At 53.9% G+C, this 19,206-nt stretch overlaps 9 protein-coding genes across 9 annotated transcripts; 5 read left to right on the top strand and 4 right to left on the bottom strand.

The window, feature by feature from the left end:
• Positions 1-128: 128 nt before the first annotated feature.
• GLOTRDRAFT_31673 (Sm-like ribonucleoprotein) lies at positions 129-745 on the top strand (the record flags this gene model as incomplete). Its single annotated transcript, XM_007862078.1, has 4 exons — positions 129-183; positions 271-339; positions 401-516; positions 575-745. The coding sequence occupies 4 exons, from the start codon at positions 129-131 to the stop codon at positions 743-745; spliced, it is 411 nt and encodes a 136-aa protein (XP_007860269.1).
• On the bottom strand, positions 163-4,473 carry GLOTRDRAFT_53263 (uncharacterized protein). The gene is made up of 7 exons (XM_007862200.1): positions 2,587-4,473; positions 2,155-2,522; positions 1,993-2,084; positions 1,283-1,940; positions 575-1,220; positions 401-516; positions 163-339 (listed from the first exon to the last, which is right to left on the bottom strand). Exons 1-5 carry the CDS (start codon positions 4,153-4,155, stop codon positions 968-970), a joined length of 2,940 nt encoding a protein of 979 aa, XP_007860391.1. The 5' UTR covers positions 4,156-4,473; the 3' UTR covers positions 163-339; positions 401-516; positions 575-967.
• A 1,311-nt stretch (positions 4,474-5,784) lies between these two features.
• GLOTRDRAFT_113314 (uncharacterized protein) lies at positions 5,785-7,614 on the top strand. The gene is made up of 5 exons (XM_007862916.1): positions 5,785-5,916; positions 6,103-6,330; positions 6,399-6,498; positions 6,554-6,992; positions 7,050-7,614. Exons 1-5 carry the CDS (start codon positions 5,877-5,879, stop codon positions 7,278-7,280), a joined length of 1,038 nt encoding a protein of 345 aa, XP_007861107.1. The 5' UTR covers positions 5,785-5,876; the 3' UTR covers positions 7,281-7,614.
• A 186-nt stretch (positions 7,615-7,800) lies between these two features.
• On the top strand, positions 7,801-8,971 carry GLOTRDRAFT_124527 (phosphoglycerate mutase-like protein; the record flags this gene model as incomplete). The annotated part of the gene is made up of 7 exons (XM_007862915.1): positions 7,801-7,831; positions 7,886-7,916; positions 7,981-8,032; positions 8,090-8,171; positions 8,230-8,295; positions 8,354-8,817; positions 8,873-8,971. The coding sequence occupies 7 exons, from the start codon at positions 7,801-7,803 to the stop codon at positions 8,969-8,971; spliced, it is 825 nt and encodes a 274-aa protein (XP_007861106.1).
• A 57-nt stretch (positions 8,972-9,028) lies between these two features.
• On the bottom strand, positions 9,029-10,305 carry GLOTRDRAFT_26036 (UPF0103-domain-containing protein; the record flags this gene model as incomplete). The annotated part of the gene is made up of 7 exons (XM_007861943.1): positions 9,029-9,416; positions 9,470-9,604; positions 9,657-9,768; positions 9,815-9,927; positions 9,982-10,050; positions 10,103-10,208; positions 10,266-10,305. Coding segments are annotated over 7 exons (963 nt in total), but the record flags the coding sequence as incomplete, so codon positions are not given.
• A 200-nt stretch (positions 10,306-10,505) lies between these two features.
• On the bottom strand, positions 10,506-11,570 carry GLOTRDRAFT_53261 (60S ribosomal protein L32). Its single transcript, XM_007862199.1, has 6 exons — positions 11,534-11,570; positions 11,240-11,296; positions 11,070-11,178; positions 10,991-11,014; positions 10,790-10,935; positions 10,506-10,730 (listed from the first exon to the last, which is right to left on the bottom strand). The coding sequence occupies exons 2-6, from the start codon at positions 11,284-11,286 to the stop codon at positions 10,670-10,672; spliced, it is 387 nt and encodes a 128-aa protein (XP_007860390.1). The 5' UTR covers positions 11,287-11,296; positions 11,534-11,570; the 3' UTR covers positions 10,506-10,669.
• Positions 11,571-12,546: 976 nt separating this feature from the next.
• Positions 12,547-15,014, top strand: GLOTRDRAFT_68715 (kinase-like protein). Its single transcript, XM_007862914.1, has 4 exons — positions 12,547-13,481; positions 13,535-14,045; positions 14,115-14,232; positions 14,286-15,014. The coding sequence occupies exons 1-4, from the start codon at positions 12,675-12,677 to the stop codon at positions 14,650-14,652; spliced, it is 1,803 nt and encodes a 600-aa protein (XP_007861105.1). The 5' UTR covers positions 12,547-12,674; the 3' UTR covers positions 14,653-15,014.
• A 211-nt stretch (positions 15,015-15,225) lies between these two features.
• Positions 15,226-17,463, top strand: GLOTRDRAFT_109132 (translation elongation factor 1a). Its single transcript, XM_007862913.1, has 8 exons — positions 15,226-15,275; positions 15,454-15,499; positions 15,558-15,692; positions 15,748-15,842; positions 15,900-16,249; positions 16,300-16,617; positions 16,667-17,079; positions 17,136-17,463. Exons 2-8 carry the CDS (start codon positions 15,466-15,468, stop codon positions 17,171-17,173), a joined length of 1,383 nt encoding a protein of 460 aa, XP_007861104.1. The 5' UTR covers positions 15,226-15,275; positions 15,454-15,465; the 3' UTR covers positions 17,174-17,463.
• Positions 17,464-17,546: 83 nt separating this feature from the next.
• Positions 17,547-19,066, bottom strand: GLOTRDRAFT_135397 (dienelactone hydrolase). Its single transcript, XM_007862912.1, has 13 exons — positions 18,922-19,066; positions 18,853-18,868; positions 18,733-18,803; positions 18,621-18,680; positions 18,547-18,572; positions 18,462-18,491; positions 18,348-18,408; positions 18,267-18,295; positions 18,201-18,209; positions 18,004-18,144; positions 17,932-17,949; positions 17,807-17,878; positions 17,547-17,746 (listed from the first exon to the last, which is right to left on the bottom strand). Exons 1-13 carry the CDS (start codon positions 19,037-19,039, stop codon positions 17,570-17,572), a joined length of 828 nt encoding a protein of 275 aa, XP_007861103.1. The 5' UTR covers positions 19,040-19,066; the 3' UTR covers positions 17,547-17,569.
• Between the last annotated feature and the right edge of the window lie 140 nt (positions 19,067-19,206).

The raw sequence follows: 19,206 nt of genomic DNA, 5'->3' as shown, positions 1-19,206 counted from the left end.
GCTCATGGAGCATGTGATAACGGGTTAAATCTGAATTATTGCGATCCATCAGGCCCGACTGGGCCTCAGGCTTGAAAGTCTTCTCAAGTTCATCTTTGAGCACTACTCAGAACTCACCCAACTGGTTCATGGATTCATTAATACCATTTACAACCTCGGGATCTCTTGTGGATTGTGTGGACAGTACGTCTACCACAGTCTAACCGTGCCACCACTCAAGAAACCTGAGCCTACCGTGATATTGCTGCCGTTCACGTTCGGTTGGGACAGGAAAGATGATGGTGGTATTGAGAGACGGCCGGAAGTTAATTGGTGTCCTAAGGTCATATGATCAGTTTGGTGAGTAGTATTATCTCTTCACGACCCTGCGAGGGCTTCATGATACCTGCTCCTATTACAGCGAACCTAGTTCTCGAGGATACTGTGGAACGCATATACCATGCAGATGTCTTCGCGGAGAGGTGGCAAGGACTATACCTCATTCGCGGGGAGAACGTAGTTCTGCTTGGCGAAATAGTAGGTATCCGCATCCTCGCCCTGAAGATCGGAACATGACTTGGCACATGAATCGTAGGATTTGGATCAGGAAGACGATGTGCCCTTGCGACAGGTTGAGTGGAATACGCTCGAACCATACCACAAAGAGGACATCGCCGCAAAGAAGCACCGGGAAGAATACAAGGCCAATGTGCTGTACGAGCAGAGGGGCTTCTGTAAAGAGGGCGGCGAAGGTGACGGATACTGACGGCTAATACTGCCCTACTCGGCATCAACTTGGAGATATTCATGGCAGATTCATTACGCCTCAACTCCATATATATGCTATAACAGGGTAGGACATATCTCTGTTTAACCCATGTAGAATGAAGCTGTCTTCGCGGAGACATGGTCGTGAATGGACAGCATTGTGCAGAACTTGCCGAGGCAAAAGACGGTAGATATCACGGATCCTAACAATTACAAGAGTCTATGCGAATTCTGCTTTCCTTTTCTTGCCCTTCCGGCCAGCATCTCCATTAACCTTCACACTAGAATGGCCATTGACTGCAGGCTTTGTATTCGATGGTTTTAGGGGCATCTTGGACATTTTCGTGTCTTTCGGCTCCAGTATATCCTCGATTCGCTTGCGGAGCTCTCGCTCCTGAGTGGTGAGTTTTGCGATGGTCGCTTCTTTGGTTTCCTTCTCGAAGTCCACCTCAGCAATCCGGAGCTTCTGCCACCTGTTGCAAAGACGACCATGCATATTAAGTATAGGTCGGGTGAAGTGAAGCCTCATACACACCCGGCGTGTCGATCGCACTTCTTCTTTCCTTTGCACCACCACTCTCCGTGTTCGGCCACAGGTCCGTCCACCTGCATGCCGTTCACAGTTTGATCCACGTCCTCTTGAGATTCCTCGTAGCTCTCCAGCACCCCAGCACCGAACTCGGCCCACTCCTCATCGTCGAAGCAGAGTCGCTGGTCCCAGCCACATTCATCCACCCTGTTGGCCCTATCTGAGGCAAGCTCAACCAGCTTCTGACGCCATATCACCACTTCCATCTCTTTCTTTAGCTGCTCACGGGTCTTCATCACTCTGTCCAGTCGCGACCGGAGGCGTTCCACTTCCCGATCATGTTTAACACTGCACTCGGCTGCCAGAACGGATGCGCCGGTCGGATCGTATTGCAACAAGCTCAGTCTGTCCGCCTGAACAACCACCCCCTCTCGCCTCTCTGCATTCTTAACCGAATCCCAGAGTAGTCGCGTACTGCCTCCTTTGGCTGTCCATGCATCTATGCGCTGCTGCATGTACTTCACCCCGCACTCGTCAGAGCAGTACTTGGATAAAGCGCCGCGGGCAGGCTTATGACACGCGCTGGGAGAAGAGGGACTGGGATGCTGGAGCCCGGCGAAGCAACGTCGTTTGTATGTCGTTTCAAGGGAGAGCTGAGGATTGTCTGAAATCTCCAAGGATAAGTAACAGCGCTAGAGAACGGATAGTGCACCCACTCTCGACGCAAGGGGGACAAATGAAGGTATCGACGAGATCGATTTCTAAGTCGGGCATATTAACGCATAGCGTATGGTACCATTCGTCGCATCTAGCAAACCATTAAACAAGAGAATCAGCACAATGCCACTCATTGGAAAGACGTGAGCCGTAGCACTAACCGATCGCATGCAATCATGACTTTGTCTTCGTCGTACTTAGTCTTACAGATACAATAGAGCTTGTCATCGTCGGCTTTGTCTGCAAGGTCCTCCTCGTCTTCTTGGACGTCCTCATCCTCCTTCCTTATGGTCTCCGGATCAGGCGCAGCCGATCCCAGTCGGATGGGGAGAACTGAAGTAGATCTTGACCTAGCCACGGAACCAGACTTCGCCCTACTTTTGGCTCCACCAGTGGAGGGAGAAGCCTTTTTGCTTCTCGCAGGTGCGGAGGAAGCGTCCTCGTCCTGAAGCGCTTTCACTCTAGACTTAGCTTTCGTACCAGAAGCAGTCTTCTTCGGCTTTGGAGGGGCCTTTGGCTTGGACGCAGACTAGCCAGATGTTTGATTAGGACCTTTAAAGAGGATGTCGAACAAAAGTGAAGGAAGTACGTACTTTCTTTTTCGCCTGCAGAGAGGGACCTGTCGTGACATCGCTCTTCGCAGGCTCTTCTTTTTTGCTGGAAGACTTCGAACGATCCGCAGCAGCGGTCTTATCTTTACTGCCGCTTGAGCTACGCATGATGGATGGAGGAGGCATTAATTCATGCTCGGGCATGGGAGCACTCGGCAGGGCATTACGAGAAGCGCTGCGTTTATGACTTGGAGCCGGCGTCGAAGGTGCTTTGAAGGGTGCCTGGGCGGGTGAATGGTCCTGTTTACGACGGTGGGCTTCCGGAGAGCGAGGCGCCAAGGCGGGTTTCTGATCCTTATGATCATCCACTAAACTCAGGAGCTCGTCTTCAACATCGAAGGAATTGACCGCAGGAACAGGGGCAGGCTCGTCTAGTCCAAGAGCACCTTCAATATCTCTATCCACGTCTGTATCGGCCACAGTCACAGCCTCCTCTTTAACAGAGATCGCGTCGTCCAACACTTCCTCCAAGGCCCGCGTTGGGGTAGACGGGCTAGACTTCCTAGAAGGGGGCTTCGGTGAGTCAACAGGGACCACCTCCGAAAACTCAGTGGGTGTGGGCAAGGGCTGCTGCATCTCCGATTCAATACTGCGGTCCCTGCCTCGGCGCGACGCGACAGGGCTCCCGCGAGGAGAAGGATAGGGCGAGGATGAGGACCGCGACGACGCTCCATACTGCTCCATGAACCACTCATGAGCGTCTTGTTCGGCATCACCGGGTGGCGGATCCCGATTCCTCGTTGAAGATTCAGGTATCTCCGCCCGACGTATAGCGTACTCAGGTACTTCGTCTAGGGCAGGTGCCGGTGAAAGGGGATGTCTATCTGGTGAGATAGAGTGAGCCTGCCTTGGTGCTGGAACGCTGACGACCGGAGGGGATGGTGCTTGCTCCACATTCGCAGTGTAATGTTGGGGTACTTGACCAGGAGATCCTGAGCTTCGTCGTCTCTTTCGAGGAGGCTCAGATCCTGCATTACGCACGGAGTCTGGAAGTACTGGGGACTGGAGGCGATATGGCTGCTCATTCTGAGGGAATTGGGGCTCTTGGTACACCGCGTACTCCTTAGCAGCGGAGCGGTTGGCTACAGGACTCAAACTCATCCGCATCGCACTGACCCCGCCCGGTTCCGAACCCCCGCTTAGCCGCCGCCGTTCCTCTGTGGCTGCCTGAACAAGTGCTTCTAACCCAGACAGCGGGGATTGTACTTGCGCCTTCGAGACCGTTGGGGATGACGTCGGAGGATAAGAAGAAGACACGGATTTAGACTGGGGCTGCTGGACTGTGTGAGCATGACCGTAGGGACTGGGCGCCGTGCGCTCTGACTCGAGAGAGAATCCGTGGCTGGATGACGCATAAGTCTGGATCGACAAGGGTGCGCGAGCGGCTTGGCTTTGGGGGTAATAGTAGTTGGAAGGAGACGTTGCCTCTGCCCGTGCTCCGTGCGTAGGGGACATGCTTGAGCGGGACTGCAACTGAGCATAAGGAATGACAGGAGATCGAAGTGGGGATATCCTCATTTGCTCTGGAGATTGTGAGTATCGGAAAGACATTACGGGCGAGTGCGACTCGGGAATAGCAGACGAGGATGACCCAGGTCGAGAATATGATGCGTACTGAGGAGTAGTGAAGTTGGCTGGAGGAGCGGGGAACGAGTATTGATGCGGATTATAAGAGGGGAAGTGATGAGACTCTGCTGTAGAAAATCGGGGACTGCGCGCAGAGTCGAGGGGGAGCGTGGTACGGGTAGAATGCGACGACCTGGATGGCTCTAGCTCGCTATTGACGCGATGCACGGTGTAACGTTGGGCTGTGACTCGGGTGTCCACGACAGGAGAGAGACTCGCAGACGCGTCGAGTGGTGGCGAGCCACTGCGCCCGAAGTGTCTCGTCGTTGGTGGACGTGAAGTGTGGCTCGCGCCAAGATCGCGAGGGTAATTCGAATAGGCCTCGTCGTCAGCGTCGTCCTCGAAGACATTGTGGCCAGTCGCGGAGTATTGAGGACGATCGGCACGACTGTGTTGTGCAAAAGCAGGACTGCCGGTCGCGGAGGACGGTGCCGGCGGAATCGGGTGGGAAGGAGAATGGGCACTCGGCGGAGGAGCGGCTGGATCGTCGTCACAGAGGAAGGAAATTGCAAGTCTGCGTGAAGCCATGAGCGAGCAGTCGTCGCCGCCGACGACGACGATGGAAGCGAGGTCGTCTGTGGACTGCAGGCGGTTATGGCGCACAGCCTGAGCAAAGGTAAGGAGACGTTGTCAACTCCGCTTCCGGCCACTCCTCGTTTTGACTGCCTCAGTCAGCTGCGTTCTTGTTTCAGCGCGGTCTCATTCCTGACCTTCCTGTTCCTGACCTTCCTGATACCGGGCGGCGATGTTCGCGCATGTCGAGCCATGTGATGTGGCTGCGACTCTCTCATGTCCGCTCCGCTCAGCGAGCTCCATGCGTCGCCCAAGCTGGAACGTCTTTTCTGAAGCTCCCGACTCGCTCGATGCTGCATCCAAAGGCGTGTACATGGAGTGGGGAAGTGTGCCGACAGCCCTGGTATAACATACCCTTTGGTTACGGGAGCTGTTGCAGCACCTGGAGGGAATGGGATTCGGATGGCGTCTTGGTACGCAATTCATGCAGCCCTCAATTGTGTAGTCTTCGTGTCTATGGGCGAGCTCTCCACGCACGAACACACGAATGTGCATAATACGCCAGAGTATGGATGTTTATTCATACCACATACGCTACCGTAAATGTACAACGAGACATTGCGACACAGCCCATACGGTGACCACGAAGGATCAACCGCTAGAGCAAAGCCCCAGCATATAGCACCAGCGCGCCGCACCCAAGTCCCATCGTTCGGGCATGCCCTCATGTTCTCCAGCCTGCTATGACGGTCTCAAGGTCCTCGACACACTCCGGTCCTGCGAGAGGCGGGCGTATCCTCGTTGAGATGCTTTTGAGAGGCTGCATAAACGATCGTTAGACAACGCACCCGACATCGAGCCAACTGCTACTCACCTGTGAATTATGCGTTATGGGAGGGAACGCGTCGACGGAGCCTTTATCCAGTGACGGCCAAGAACTGTACAGGCGCGGCTCCGGTGGCTGAAAGGACCCGGAAACCGCAGTCCTGGGGGTCGCAGCGACGCCGCTCGAGTCTCTCAACTCAAACGCAAAGGTTTCAGAGCCCCCCTGCTGTCGGACATCGTCGACGCCACAACTTTCGGTCGTACAGCCTACTTCCGAGGATTGATTGACGCAAGAGGGCCCCGTCAATATGTCGGTGGCCAGCAGAAATCCCTTTGCCCTTCTCGATGGTCAGTTAACCCCTCTTTTCAATGCGCTTTGCGTCTTCTAATGAACTTAACCGTCTAAACCATCCAACGCCGCATTATTTGGCCAATTTCCCCCCTGTACCATCTTGTACTCCCACCTGGGAAACGATGCACTCTCACCACCGCCACTCCCATACCACATTCGTAACCACCGCAACAATGGAACAGAGGAGTCCTCTCGACCTGGGACTCCAGCGGCTGCCGCAGCGAAGCCCAAGGAGGAGGCCCCAGCGGCTGCCGCTCCGGCAAAGGCCCAGAAACCGAAGGCTGGGCCTGCGTCTCGGGGAGGCCGATATTACCAGAGAGGCAGAGGTGGCAGAACCAACGGTGCTCGGGATGAAAACCAGGCCCCGGAGGACGATGCTGCCTCTCCCGCTGAGGGTGGTCAAAGGAGATGTCAGTCCGATTCCTTTCCGCATTGCTCTCACTTTGTCCTCTGACGTCCTGTGGATTCGTTTGACTAGTTGACGGCGAAGGTCGCGGCCGTGGCAGGGGTCGTGGACGTGGCGGTCAGCGCGGCGGACGCGGGCGCGCCTACGATAGACACAGTGGCACCGGCAAGACGTGAGTGATCGCCCTTATATTATGGCGGTATGCATGGATTGAACATATGTTCTAGCGATTCGGACAAGAAGATACACCAGGGCTGGGGCGGTGACGAGGGCACCACCGAGCTCCAGGCTGAGGTGCAGGGCGCCACTGACGCTGTAGTTGACACGAACAACGATTGGGCCGGCACTGCTCCGAGCAACGATTGGGCTGGAGGCGACAATTCCGCTAGTGCTTGGGACGCTCCGGCAGCTGAAGCTGGCGAGGCCGCTCCTGCTGCTGCGGAAGAGAAGTCCGGGGATAGGCCCCCTCGCAGGGACCGGGACAGGGAAGAGGAGGAAGATAACACTCTCACCTTGGACCAGTACCTCGCCAAGAAGAAGGAAGAGGCCGCTGGTGTCGTACCTAAGCTGGAGACTCGTAAGGCTAACGAGGGAGATGATTCCATCTGGAAGGATGCAGTCCCTCTGAAGAAGAATGAGGACGAGGAGGCGTACTTTGCCGGCAAGGTATGTCTCAAGTTTTTTTCTCCAGGTCTTGATCCGCTCACCGTCCTATTCTTACAGACCAAGTCCAATGCTCCGAAGGCGAAGCCCAAGAAGGAGGAGAAGGTTTACCTCGAGATCGATGCTCGCTTCGAGCGCCCTCAGAGGGGTGGCCGCGGTCGTGGAGGGGACAGGGGCGACAGAGGCAGCCGTGGTGGTCGTGGACGAGGCGGCGCCAGGGGCCGTGCTAATGGACCCAGTGCTCCGGTTGTCAACGTCGACGACGAGACGGCTTTCCCTGCCTTGGCATGAGGGAGCCTCACAGGGCAAACTGCTCCAGGCACTACGAGTGCCATGCAAAATATCTGGTCAAGAACAGCCGAACACACCTGCGCATAACGTGATGCTTGTTTTCTTTTCTCGCTCTTTGTTGTCTTCTTTTCTGTCTCCGCGCCTGCTTGTGTCTTGCCTACATACTCATCTCATGCACTAACGTCCTCCGTCTAAGCTCAATGATATGAAGATATGCTACGTTCCTCTGGGCATGAGAAGTAATTTGTAGCATAATGGGTGAATTCTCTGTGAGGCTTGGATCCTCTTATGTTTGTATAATCGCCCTGGTGTATGGTGTGATTGCGCAAGTTTGAGACACTGAGTGCTACGATCGAAGTCAAGACAAAGTCAGTAAGCCGCTCTGCACGCGTTGACATCCTCGACGTGGACGACACTGAAGTATGTATGACATGGCCAAGAGCGGATACGCGCCCCGTATCTGATCAGTGCATCCGAGCCTTTCTACGATATCGTCCTCTGACAACTCTTCGAACCACTCATGCTTGAGACGATTTATATCGCACGACATGGTGAGAGCATACCAATCCGTACGCGTTGTGCTGGCTAACGTAGTTCGTGGACAGGCTTCAGACTAAACTGGGTTACTAACAATTGGTCAGTCTACCGCAATTGTCGTTTCGTACAGCGGCGGCATTCTCATATGTGATGGACATCCTAGGAAGAGTGAGACTGGACTGCCTCGAGATCCTCCCTTAGCTGCCTACGGCGAGGTACAGCGATTTTGGTGATGTATGGCCTATACATATGGTCTTACCTTTTTGAATCAGACTCAGGCGAAGGAGTTAGCGGAATATTTTGCTTCCCTTCCAGAGGACCAGAGACCGACCGCAATATACTCATCTCCCTACTGTGAATGAAACAAGCGCGGGCTCATCACCAAGGACTGACCAATGTTTGAATTTGCCAGATCGATGTCTCCAGACGATTCGGCCTACCTCTCAAGCTCTAAATGTGCCGATCTATGTTGAGCACGGTACGCACATTTATGTGACTCTCGCCTCATTGTCTAATCAGGTGATCACCTTGAGAAGGCCTCTCTGAATGGTACTCACCGGTCAAAGCAGGGACAGGTCTTCATCCCCGACCAGCCTCGGCGTCGGAGCTGAAGAAGTACTTCCCTGAGATAGACGACTCTTGGACTTCCATCTGGTATCCCTCCCGCAAAGGGGAGGACGTGGAGCAAGTGCACGACAGGGTCGCCGGATTCCTCAAGCTCTTCGTGCCTGAGGTCGAGCGCAGATTCTCGGGCAAACACCGCCGAATCTTGCTGGTCAGCCATGCTGCCACCGTTATTGCGCTCGCACGAGAGCTCCTAGGAAACAGGGGGCTTCCTCTGAGGATCGGATGTTGTTCGTTGACGGAACTCCATCGCAAAGCTGGCACAGATCGGGTGCTGGGTGCATGGGATGCCAAAACGCTTGGGGATGGCGCCCATTTGAAAGAGGGTGCCTCCCGCGACTGGGGCTTTGAGGACATAGAGATTGCAGACGGCAAAGTAAGTCTTCCGATACTAGTAACTTGAGGATACGCTGACGGGCTGCGTATCTCAGGTCGTGGAGGACCTGGGGGTGCCTGGTACGGAGAATGAGATTGACGAGCCGATTGGTCCACAGTTACCAGAAGCGACTCAGACAGTATCAAGGATGTAGAACATTGAGATTGTTTCAATAGAAGACATAGAAGCTAGAACACAGTTTCTAAACTACAACGTACGCGCTCGCGTAACTCACACTGGAATCATGAATATTGTAACATTTGCTGCTCTGTGCGTATCTCACCCATTTGATTGTGGGTTGACGTCCTTCCTTCTCCAAAGCGGTGAGTGAGCCTAGCAGGACTCCTATCGGATGACGGCCGCATATCGTATTCTTGGTCTTGGCAAGATACGCTGCAAAAGCGGTATGAGCTTCGCCAGCCGTACCCGGGGGTATGGTCAAAAGAGATATGGCTTCATGGTCCAACGCTGAGATTGACGCATGGATAGGATGCGTAGACAGCGTATCCGGCGATGGGCCATTCCGAGACAATCGAACTCCTGGCCTCTCGGTCGGAGGGGGTTCGGGATAGTAAAAGGTATACGAGAAACGGGTTCCCCTGTACGAGGGCAGACGTTAGCAGGCCCGGCAATTTGAGAACATGTTACTGACCAATGACAGAAGTCACTGGAAACCACGCAGAAGGTATCATCTCTTGCGAGGTACGGCGCCAGCAGACTTCCATACGATGCTTCTTTGTCTTTATTGATAGCCCCAACGAGGATTGGAACGATTGTGATATCCATTCTGTTCATCATGCTGAGGGACTCCCGGCATTAGAGGGAGGCAAGCCACTTACCCCTCAAATACCTTCCGAACATAAGGGATATGCATTTCAATGCTATGCTCATCTTCATCTGTGTCCAGACTCATATCACTGAAGTGCCCGGTGGCCCTGAGTTCCTGGATAGCTGAACATGACAGTTAGATTTGTCTAAAGTCGACCGTTGGACGTACTTGACAAATCCAGCGGCAGGTTTCCGATGGGCGTTTCATACTCCTTGCACTTGGACAGCGCACATCCGTCGAGATAGACGTGATGGGAAGGTCCGAGGATGAAGACGCGCTTGCTAACATCATGTTAAATGGAGATCGTAGTGGGCAGTCGGCAACCATGGCCATACATTCCAGTGACATCAATGCTCTTGTATGCCCATGCTGCTGTCGGCCCAGAGTAGGAGTAACCTGCATGACTATGGGATCCAGGTAAATCCAGTGCTGACAACTTTGGGTAGACGCGCCTACGGTGCTATGATCGCCTTGCATCCCTTGATGGGAGGCGAGAAATGCTCGTCTTCGGCGGGCCTCACAGCTTCGAGCCATTCAGATAATTCTTGGTCCAGCTCATTTCCTGAATATGCGCCGCGCCGTTAAGCAACATCACGATGATAAGCAGAAAAGGGAATACCATCGTCCGTGTACCACGAACCAGCATGGGTGGCGCGCCTGAACTTCGTGAGCATGTATGCATAAATCGTCTTAAGCTACCTTGCCTGATGGACATCTTGGGCAAGAAATAGCGCAGCAGCCTCAATAAATTCAGAGCGTACGAAGTGAGCGAAGACAAAGGTCGCTTAGATGCGATATCAATCCCCGATCCCGATCTGGTAGGAATCATATCAAGATCTGGTACGCCACAACTCCGCCCTTCGCAGTTTACGGGCCTTACAATGAGAGACGTAAGGAGCGATCCGAGGTTCGTCAGATGAGGCATGGAATGTTTTGGCCTGAAGCATGGTCGCATGTCGATTATCTCCGGCATAGGGGAAAGAAATGATACATGAGTAAGAAGACAAACACGACAGCAATACTCTACTCCTCCGACCGTAACCGCGCTGCGGGATTCGTGACCTTCACAGACAGTACCTTGGCCCTGTATCCAAGGTTCCCGAGAGTCAGCAAGATTGAATTTGGGCGAAGGAATATACGAACCGCTCGAGGATCAAGGCCCGGTTGCGGCTGCTCACGTTGTGCGCGATCTCAGCCGCGAAGCTTTTGTTGTGCATTAACAGAATATCAAGTTCCCGAACATTGCTGACCAAGAACTTCTTCAGGCCGCTGGGGAGTAGATGCCGGGTCTATCGAGCCAGGGTGAGGAATATTTGGGAATTCACTACCGAGACAGAACTGTACCTTCTTGTTGCTGCCATACCCAATCTATGCATGCCGCCTTAAGGACAGAGAAGTGCTTCCCCATAGTATATGGACGTACCTTGGGCATGGGCAGTTGGCCCTTGAACCGCCGCCTGACCCTGTTGTCAATACCCTTCGGTTTCCGCCAGTTCTCCTTGACACTCTTGTAACGGTCAGACTGGTGCCGCCTATAAGTCCATCGAGAGACAGTGAGTCTAGAGTATGCGAGGACGAGCTATGTGCACGAACTTGAAGGGCTTCGTACGCTTCTTGACGATCGGGACCTTGACAACCATGGCGGGCGGGCTAGGAGCAAATCAACGTTAGCGAGGATCCTGTTCCTTGCAGGGCGCCCAGTGGGAGGGAGACGAATGATTGGTGGGATTGAACACCCTGTATCCGTGCATGGCACATCCTGAGTCGACGCATGCCATCCATCCGTCTCACTCAGACCCTGCCCATCAATCCGCTCAAATCTCGTTGGAGCCCATCCATAAACACATAATCAAGCCATCCAGAAGCATAAATGGGCTGGATACTCACAAAGTTTTGTTTCTTGAGGACGATGCTACAGGCGGGCCCGACGAACTCTGAATGTCTGTTCCAAAAATGGCCACTGACAAATATTTGCGTATATTTGTTTCATGTGGCTGAAGGTCGATAAACACAACAATCTTGCCACTCGAGCCCGTAGTACTCGTAGTACTTGTACTGTAGTGGCCATGTATTCAGAATCATTGCTATCCACTGTGATCGTCCATACATTTCGCCGTTCGGAATACATATTCGAGATGAAGCTGCTATTATCCCGAGAGGAGAGCTGGTCGCCTGTACCTTGTCGGGTACCCAAATGCCCAAACAGCATCTCTCTGAATCGTACGTCGTGGCTCCGGCCAAACAACGCGTTGTACTAGGGAATCGTGAAGATCGGCAGACGAACCAATGCGAGGAAGACCGTACAAACTCCGGCTGTCGGGCGACACGAAGACAGCTTGCAGGATCGCTGTTTCTCAATGCTGCCCGGACGACGTCCCAGCGTGACCTGCTGACCCTCTAGGATGGTCCCAGAATGGGATCCGATGGTGTCTGAAATAGATGTGGTTTGGACATGTACTACAAATAGATTACGTGCGGGCGGTGGGTGCTCCGTGGATATTTCATGGGAAGGCAGACGGAATCGGTGGGTTATCGGTGGTTGCCAGAGCAAATGGGTGCAGAGTAACCAAGATGAGAGATAAGGTGCCCGGGTGGGTGAATGAGGAGATATCAAAGCAGATGATTTCCTATATAGACCACAGGCTGGGCTGACAGTAGTACACCGCCTCCGCCGTGAAGTCAAGATTGCGACTACGCAAGAGATACCGCGGGCCCCTCCATCGCTTGGTTACTTGGCTTTCGTCTCGTCTCCCTAAACCTGCATCCGTGCCCTGTGAACGGTCGGACGGGATCCCAGATCATTACAGCAGCGGAAGAGCGGAAGGGACACGTGCCGAAAAGGCAGAGTCAATTCACCTCGGAAATGGACCCCGGCAGCACTCGCGCCACCGCCGTCGCCGGCCACACTTCCGATTTAGCATCCCGTCGCAAACGCTCTATCACTGCCCCCAGCACTCTCGTCAACAACCCGCTTGTGCTCGTGTCTCTTCTCTCGAAATCTCTGAGGAAACTGCGCAACCCAAAGGACATGCTAGCGACCCCCACAGTCGAACTCTCGTTTGACGATGACGACTGGGTGGCCACACCTCCCGCCAAGTTGTACAGAGCTGCTAGTGTCGGGAATAGCTGGGGAGTCACGATAATGGGCAGGGGATTTGACTGGAAGAAGGGCGAGGCAGAGAAGGAGAACGACCCACTGCACGATGGCGAGTCGACGTATCTTCACGAGTCCCTCAGCCTTCCAAGCGATGGCGATCGACCAGACTGGTCTAAGGGGCTCAGTACCTCAGCCCCGACAAAGGCTGGCGCCCCTGAAACGACAAAACCGATCAGCTCCGTCACGCCCTCCCGTCCCTCTAGCCCCCGCCCTCGCGCAATAGCATCCAGCAGCTTCTCCGGCGAGCCACTATCCGTGTCCCCCTCTCAGTCACCATCGTCCAGTAGTCCGATACGATCGCTACCTCTCAGTGGCAACGGGCAGTTCCGCCCTCCTCTTTCGCGCTCTTCCAGCAACTACCGACCACGGCGTCGCTCGTCGCAGCAGCGAGTCTCCTTGATTGCTGGGCGGGTCTCGATACTTCCCGTGGATGCTCCCGCAGCCACCGAAGTGGTCTCATCCCAGCTGGCGCCTCAACAGCTTATTCGGTCTGGCAGCACCCGCAGCTTGCTGAGCCTCGCGTCGAGTACACGACCTCCCACGCCCAACAACGAGCGAGAAACGCTTATTGGTGGTGGGAAAAGTATCACGGAGTTTGTGATTGAGGGGGAATTGGGAAGGGGCGCATATGGGCTGGTCAAGCGTGCGAGGGAGATGAATATTGATGGGACATTAGGGGTACTGTCATTCTCTTTCTTGCCCTCTGCACGGACCATCTCATATTTCCTTAGCCTCCGTTGGTCATCAAGCAGGTCTTCAAGTCTCGAATCCTTGCAGACTGCTGGAAGAAGCATCCCCAATTCGGAACAATTCCTATTGAGATATATGTCATGAATGCAATCTCCTCTACTTCCTATGTCTTGCCTCCCCGACGACCATGGGATCCTGCACGGCTGGAGACAGGATCGGAAAAGGCTTCAGAACAGCAATGTTGCTCGACAAATGGCAGCACTGGGGCAGATAGCGAACCCGACTTCGCCGTATTATCGGAGTGGGTGGAAGGCAAGGTTGTCAAAGGACACCCCAATATTGGCCCCCTCTGGGACTTTTTTGAAGATGACAATTACTACTATTTGGTAATGCCGTGCCTAGTGCCTGCGCCCAATCCTGCGGAGCCTTCGCCTCCGTCCGACCTCTTCGATCTGGTGGAGACCTACCCGCATGGCCTTCCCCCAAGCTCTGTCAGAACGTATCTTGGTCAGATTGCGGACGCCCTAGCGTTTTTACATTCCAAAGGCATCGGTGAGTGTGAACACATCACCATCGGAAATCAGTGCTGACTATCCTTGTGACTGTGCATTTACATTTCAGTGCACCGTGATGTCAAAGACGAGAACGTGGTGTTGGGGCCACATGGCCGATGTATCTTGATCGACTTCGGCAGTTCAGGTCTCGTCAAGAGGGGCGGATGGGATACCTTCAGTGGAACGTAAGTCACATAGTCTATCATGTTTCGTCTACTCATGAACGATCCACGTCCAGATTGGACTATGCTGGTCCCGAAATTTTGCGTGGGGAACGATACCAGGGCAAAGAGCAAGACGTATGGGCTTTCGGCGTCGTCGCCTATGTCCTGCTGGTCGGAGAATGCCCTTTTACCACAGCAGCAGAGGCACAGGAAGGTCTAGAGTCCCCCTTCGCTTCGGCGACTATTGCACTGGACGAACGATGCGGGGAGGGCAAGGAACATGAGGGCGAAGAACCGGATGGAGGAGGAGCTCTAGGAGATGCCGCGGCTCTCGTCAAGGCGTGTCTTCGCTTGGAAGTCAGTGCTCGACCGACCTTCGATCGTATCTTGCAATCGCGATTCTTGAATGGCAATGGAGGCTGGGGCATGCACGATACTTAGGCCTCGACGAATCATGGGTGGCCAATGTTTCCTCGTTTCCGCAACGTGTTCTGCTGGCTGACAAGGAGGCAGATAAGTGCCTTGGTCCGGGCGCATGACTTCTAATCGCGATCATCCTTTTGCTCTCAACCTCTCAAAACTGAATTGTCCTGTCGGAGTCGTCCACGACTCACTGCTTCTCGCTTGCACTTCTGTACGTGTTATTTATTATCTCGCAATCACTGTGCCTTCACGTCCAGCGTGCGATGGTTGTACCGCGTCCACTTCTTGTCGACAACCAAGAATGCTTTCTAATGTATTATCTAGTATGTAGACTACGATATGAGACAACTGTGCCCATCAATATAGATGGCATATCCCTGTAGCGTTTACAATTTTTATGGCGGGTGTTCCTTAGCAGTCACAGTTTTTCTCGCAATGCGTGGAGCGCCACCACACCGGCCGGCCCCGGCGCCGAGTCATGTCCGTATCTGATCACTTTCGGCATCAATCGATAAGCAGAAAAATTTGACCGCCCGGCCGGGGTATAAACCCTGAGACCAGGCTTACATTCCGTTCTACCTCTTACCCTCTACCTTCATCCTCCTCACCCTCCCCTTTTCTTTACACTTTCTTTACGCTCAGTGAGTAGCACGTTTCCATTCGATTGCACAGGCTTTTTGTGAGGAGAGGACGCTGGGATCGGTCGAGCGTCGGACGCTGCTGAACCCAGCAAATCTTTCCACCTGGTTTCGCCTGCGTCGCAAATTTTCTCCATGTCTTTGCTTGCGGCCAGTCGCTAACTGCTGGTGTCCACTACAGAAAACACTCAAAATGGGAAAGGAGAAGATCCACGTTAACGTCGTCGGTGAGTACATCGATTATCTGATGCGTTCTGCATGGTTGATTTCTGACTGTTATCGCAGTTATCGGCCACGTCGATTCCGGCAAGTCTACCACCACTGGTCACTTGATCTACAAGTGCGGTGGTATCGACAAGCGTACCATCGAGAAGTTCGAGAAGGAGGCTGCTGAGCTCGGCAAGGGCTCCTTCAAGTATGGTAAGCGCCGACCTCGTATACTATCCCTGATCTCTAGTTAACAATCCATCTCTAGCTTGGGTGCTCGACAAGCTGAAGGCTGAGCGTGAGCGTGGTATCACCATCGATATCGCCCTCTGGAAGTTCGAGACACCGAAGTACATGGTTACGGTCAGTAAAATTTGTAGGCTGTGCTCGAGCGAAACGGCTGACGGATTGTGAACATAGGTCATTGACGCTCCCGGCCACCGTGACTTCATCAAGAACATGATCACCGGTACTTCCCAGGCCGACTGCGCTATCCTTATCATCGCTGCCGGTACTGGTGAGTTCGAGGCCGGTATCTCCAAGGATGGTCAGACCCGTGAGCACGCCCTCCTGGCCTTCACCCTTGGTGTCCGTCAGCTCGTCGTCGCTGTCAACAAGATGGATACCACGAAGTGGAGCGAGGACCGTTTCAACGAAATCATTAAGGAAACCTCCACCTTCATCAAGAAGGTTGGTTACAACCCCAAGGCTGTTCCTTTCGTGCCGATCTCTGGCTGGCACGGCGACAACATGTTGGAGGAGTCTAGCAAGTACGTACTGCCTTCGTGCTATCTTTGATGCAATCCTCATCCATCTTTAGCATGCCGTGGTACAAGGGATGGACTAAGGAGACCAAGGCCGGTGTCGTCAAGGGCAAGACCCTCTTGGACGCCATTGACGCTATTGAGCCCCCCACCCGTCCCTCCGACAAGCCCCTCCGTCTCCCCCTCCAGGATGTCTACAAGATTGGCGGTATCGGCACGGTGCCCGTCGGTCGTGTCGAGACTGGTATCATCAAGGCCGGTATGGTTGTCACCTTTGCTCCTGCCAACGTCACCACCGAAGTCAAGTCGGTGGAAATGCATCACGAGCAGCTCGAGCAGGGTGTCCCTGGTGACAACGTTGGTTTCAACGTCAAGTAAGTGTTGTACGTGATATCGGGGGTCCATTCTCTTACCAGCATGCAGGAACGTCTCGGTCAAGGATATCCGTCGTGGTTTCGTCGCATCTGACTCCAAGAACGACCCCGCCAAGGAGGCTGCTTCCTTCAACGCCCAGGTCATCGTCATCAACCACCCCGGTCAGATCGGTGCTGGATACGCACCCGTGCTCGATTGCCACACCGCGCACATCGCTTGCAAGTTCGCGGAGCTGATCGAGAAGATGGACCGTCGGAGTGGGAAGTCCCTTGAGGCCAGCCCCAAGTTCATCAAGTCCGGTGACTCGTGCATTGTCAAGCTTGTTCCCAGCAAGCCACTGTGTGTTGAGACTTACAACGAGTACCCTCCCCTTGGTCGTTTCGCCGTTCGTGACATGAGACAGACGGTGGCTGTTGGTGTCATCAAGTCCGTTGAGAAGACCGACAAGTCTGGTGGCAAGGGTTAGTACTTTCGCTCACGCTAGGTTGTAATGACGGTGCTGACGGTTTCGCTTTAGTCACCAAGTCTGCGGAGAAGGCTACCAAGAAGAAGTAAACTTAGATGTAGATTTTCTGTATTTTTTCTTCATCAGTTTTCTTCTCTCACTGTTTCCATCGATCTCTCTCACTTGGTATTTCTCTCCGCAAGCTGTGTTTTTGTCGCATCATCTGTTGTATGAACCATAACGACGATGGCGGCGTGCGTTCAACCTCCGGTTGTCGTTCGTTGCCTTGCACTAACTGGTGGTGACTGAGGATGAGGTTGAAAAAGAACTTGTAGCCATGCTGTATACGATTGTAACGAGGATTACGGACTTCAGAATGCAGGAAACTGATGCCCGTATCGTGTGTGATTGGATGCTTACTGCTTACCGACGCTCGCCTGGCGAAGGTTCGACATTTCGACGCAAGGATGTGGTCTTCTATAAGTACAATGATGAACCAGTTATATCTAGCAGACGTGCTCGATGTGTGCTGGGCCCCCTGCTCTGGGCCCCAGATCTCTACCGACCGTCCTCTCGAACACTTCCAACATGAACGAGAAGAGCGAGCGAGTCAAAGCAGCGTCCCAGCGACCCTTGGATGATTCATCGCGAATGAAAGCGTGTTGCGCTTGCACTTCCAGGAACTGCGCACTCGTATCAGCAAGGGTGAAAACTCTCAGATAGGGCGATGTCAGTGGACTCACCGTCGTCGTGACATTAGCGTCTTCTAGGGTCTTCCGGATGAGGTCTCGACCTTCGCGGGGGACATGTGTATCCTTCCGCTACGATCAGGAACCCTCGTCGTGGTGTGCTCGGTGGTTGTACTTACCTGTTTACCGAAGACCATCTACGAAACCTGGTGAGCAAAGTCACGAACCAGGATACGAACACCGGGACGTACCACGACTTCGCCCTTGGCCGTGAGATCGCCCCGCTGGACTTTGGCGAGGGTGTCGTCGTGCTTTCCCTTGCCGAGCGAGGCGCTGTGGATGTCGGTCGCGAAGAAGCAGACCGCGGAGAGGACTCGCGGGTTGAAGGCGGCCTAGTAGCGGTGAGGGTGGTTAGCTTGCCGCTAGGTAAGTCGTAGAAGCAACGCACGCGGAAGGCCTGAGAGGGGGGTATGCTACACTGAGTGCGCTATACACGAGTAAGAGAGGGGCACACCAGGTGGCCTCCTAGACACATGCCGGTAGCTGGGACTATAGGTAAGGGGCCGCAAGGCGCAGGATCATGGATGGATCTTACCTGCGATCCGCCCGGTGCAGTTGGGGAAGGACGTGAGCAGATCGATTGCGAGGGTGGCGTCCTGCGATGGGGTTAGGATGAGTCGCAGGACTGCATACGGTGGATGAAGGGCACCTCGTCGTATGCGGCGACTTCTTTCTCGATCTGATACGGCGAGTCAATCGGACGATGTATGTTCTCAATAATGGCCGATGAATACCTTGTACTTGTTGCCGCGATCGGTACCTGTGGCAGATAAGATGGGTGGTCACTCGTACATTCACACGGGCCGACCTTCAGCATCGTATGGTATGGCCTCGGGGCCTTGAAACTCGTGGTAGATAGATGGGCAAGCTGAATTATTTATCAGGAGCCAGTGAAGACCGTATGGAGGGCGAATGCTTACCCACTACATAGCCATGGCTGGCAATTTGGCCGGCGAACCTTTCGACGGGGCCAGTCACCTGGTAGATTTCACTGCGTATATTAGCCTGTAAGGCATCGCCTCATGTATTACGGGGAATACCTGAAGCACACTACGCCTAGACAGAACGTCTGTGAGTGTTCGACGCGTGGGTAGTAGCAGGCATCGTACCTGGGAACTTGGCATGGGGGTAGTCGGGCAGGTTGGGCGCTATCACAAAGATGCGGATAGGGTTCCCATTGGGATCGAACTTGCTGGGGATGTCGTGGTATGTTTTCTTGATGAGCATTGCTGCAGCGGTCAGTGTATGTGTGACGGAGGCAGGTCCTGGGTTGACCTGGAGGTTGACTGACTGAGCATCCAGCCTAGATATAGCTGAATCTATCCGAGATTAGATCCATGTGGCGAGGCTAGACTAGTGCATATTTCCGATACTTACAGCATAGGGAAGTCCCC

The sequence above is a fragment of the Gloeophyllum trabeum genome (genome assembly GCF_000344685.1).
Source record: "Gloeophyllum trabeum ATCC 11539 unplaced genomic scaffold GLOTRscaffold_00001, whole genome shotgun sequence".
Taxonomy (NCBI): Eukaryota; Fungi; Basidiomycota; class Agaricomycetes; order Gloeophyllales; family Gloeophyllaceae; genus Gloeophyllum; species Gloeophyllum trabeum.
The sequence above is the reverse complement of the archived record's forward strand: the minus strand, read 5'-3'. Positions and strand labels throughout refer to the sequence as shown.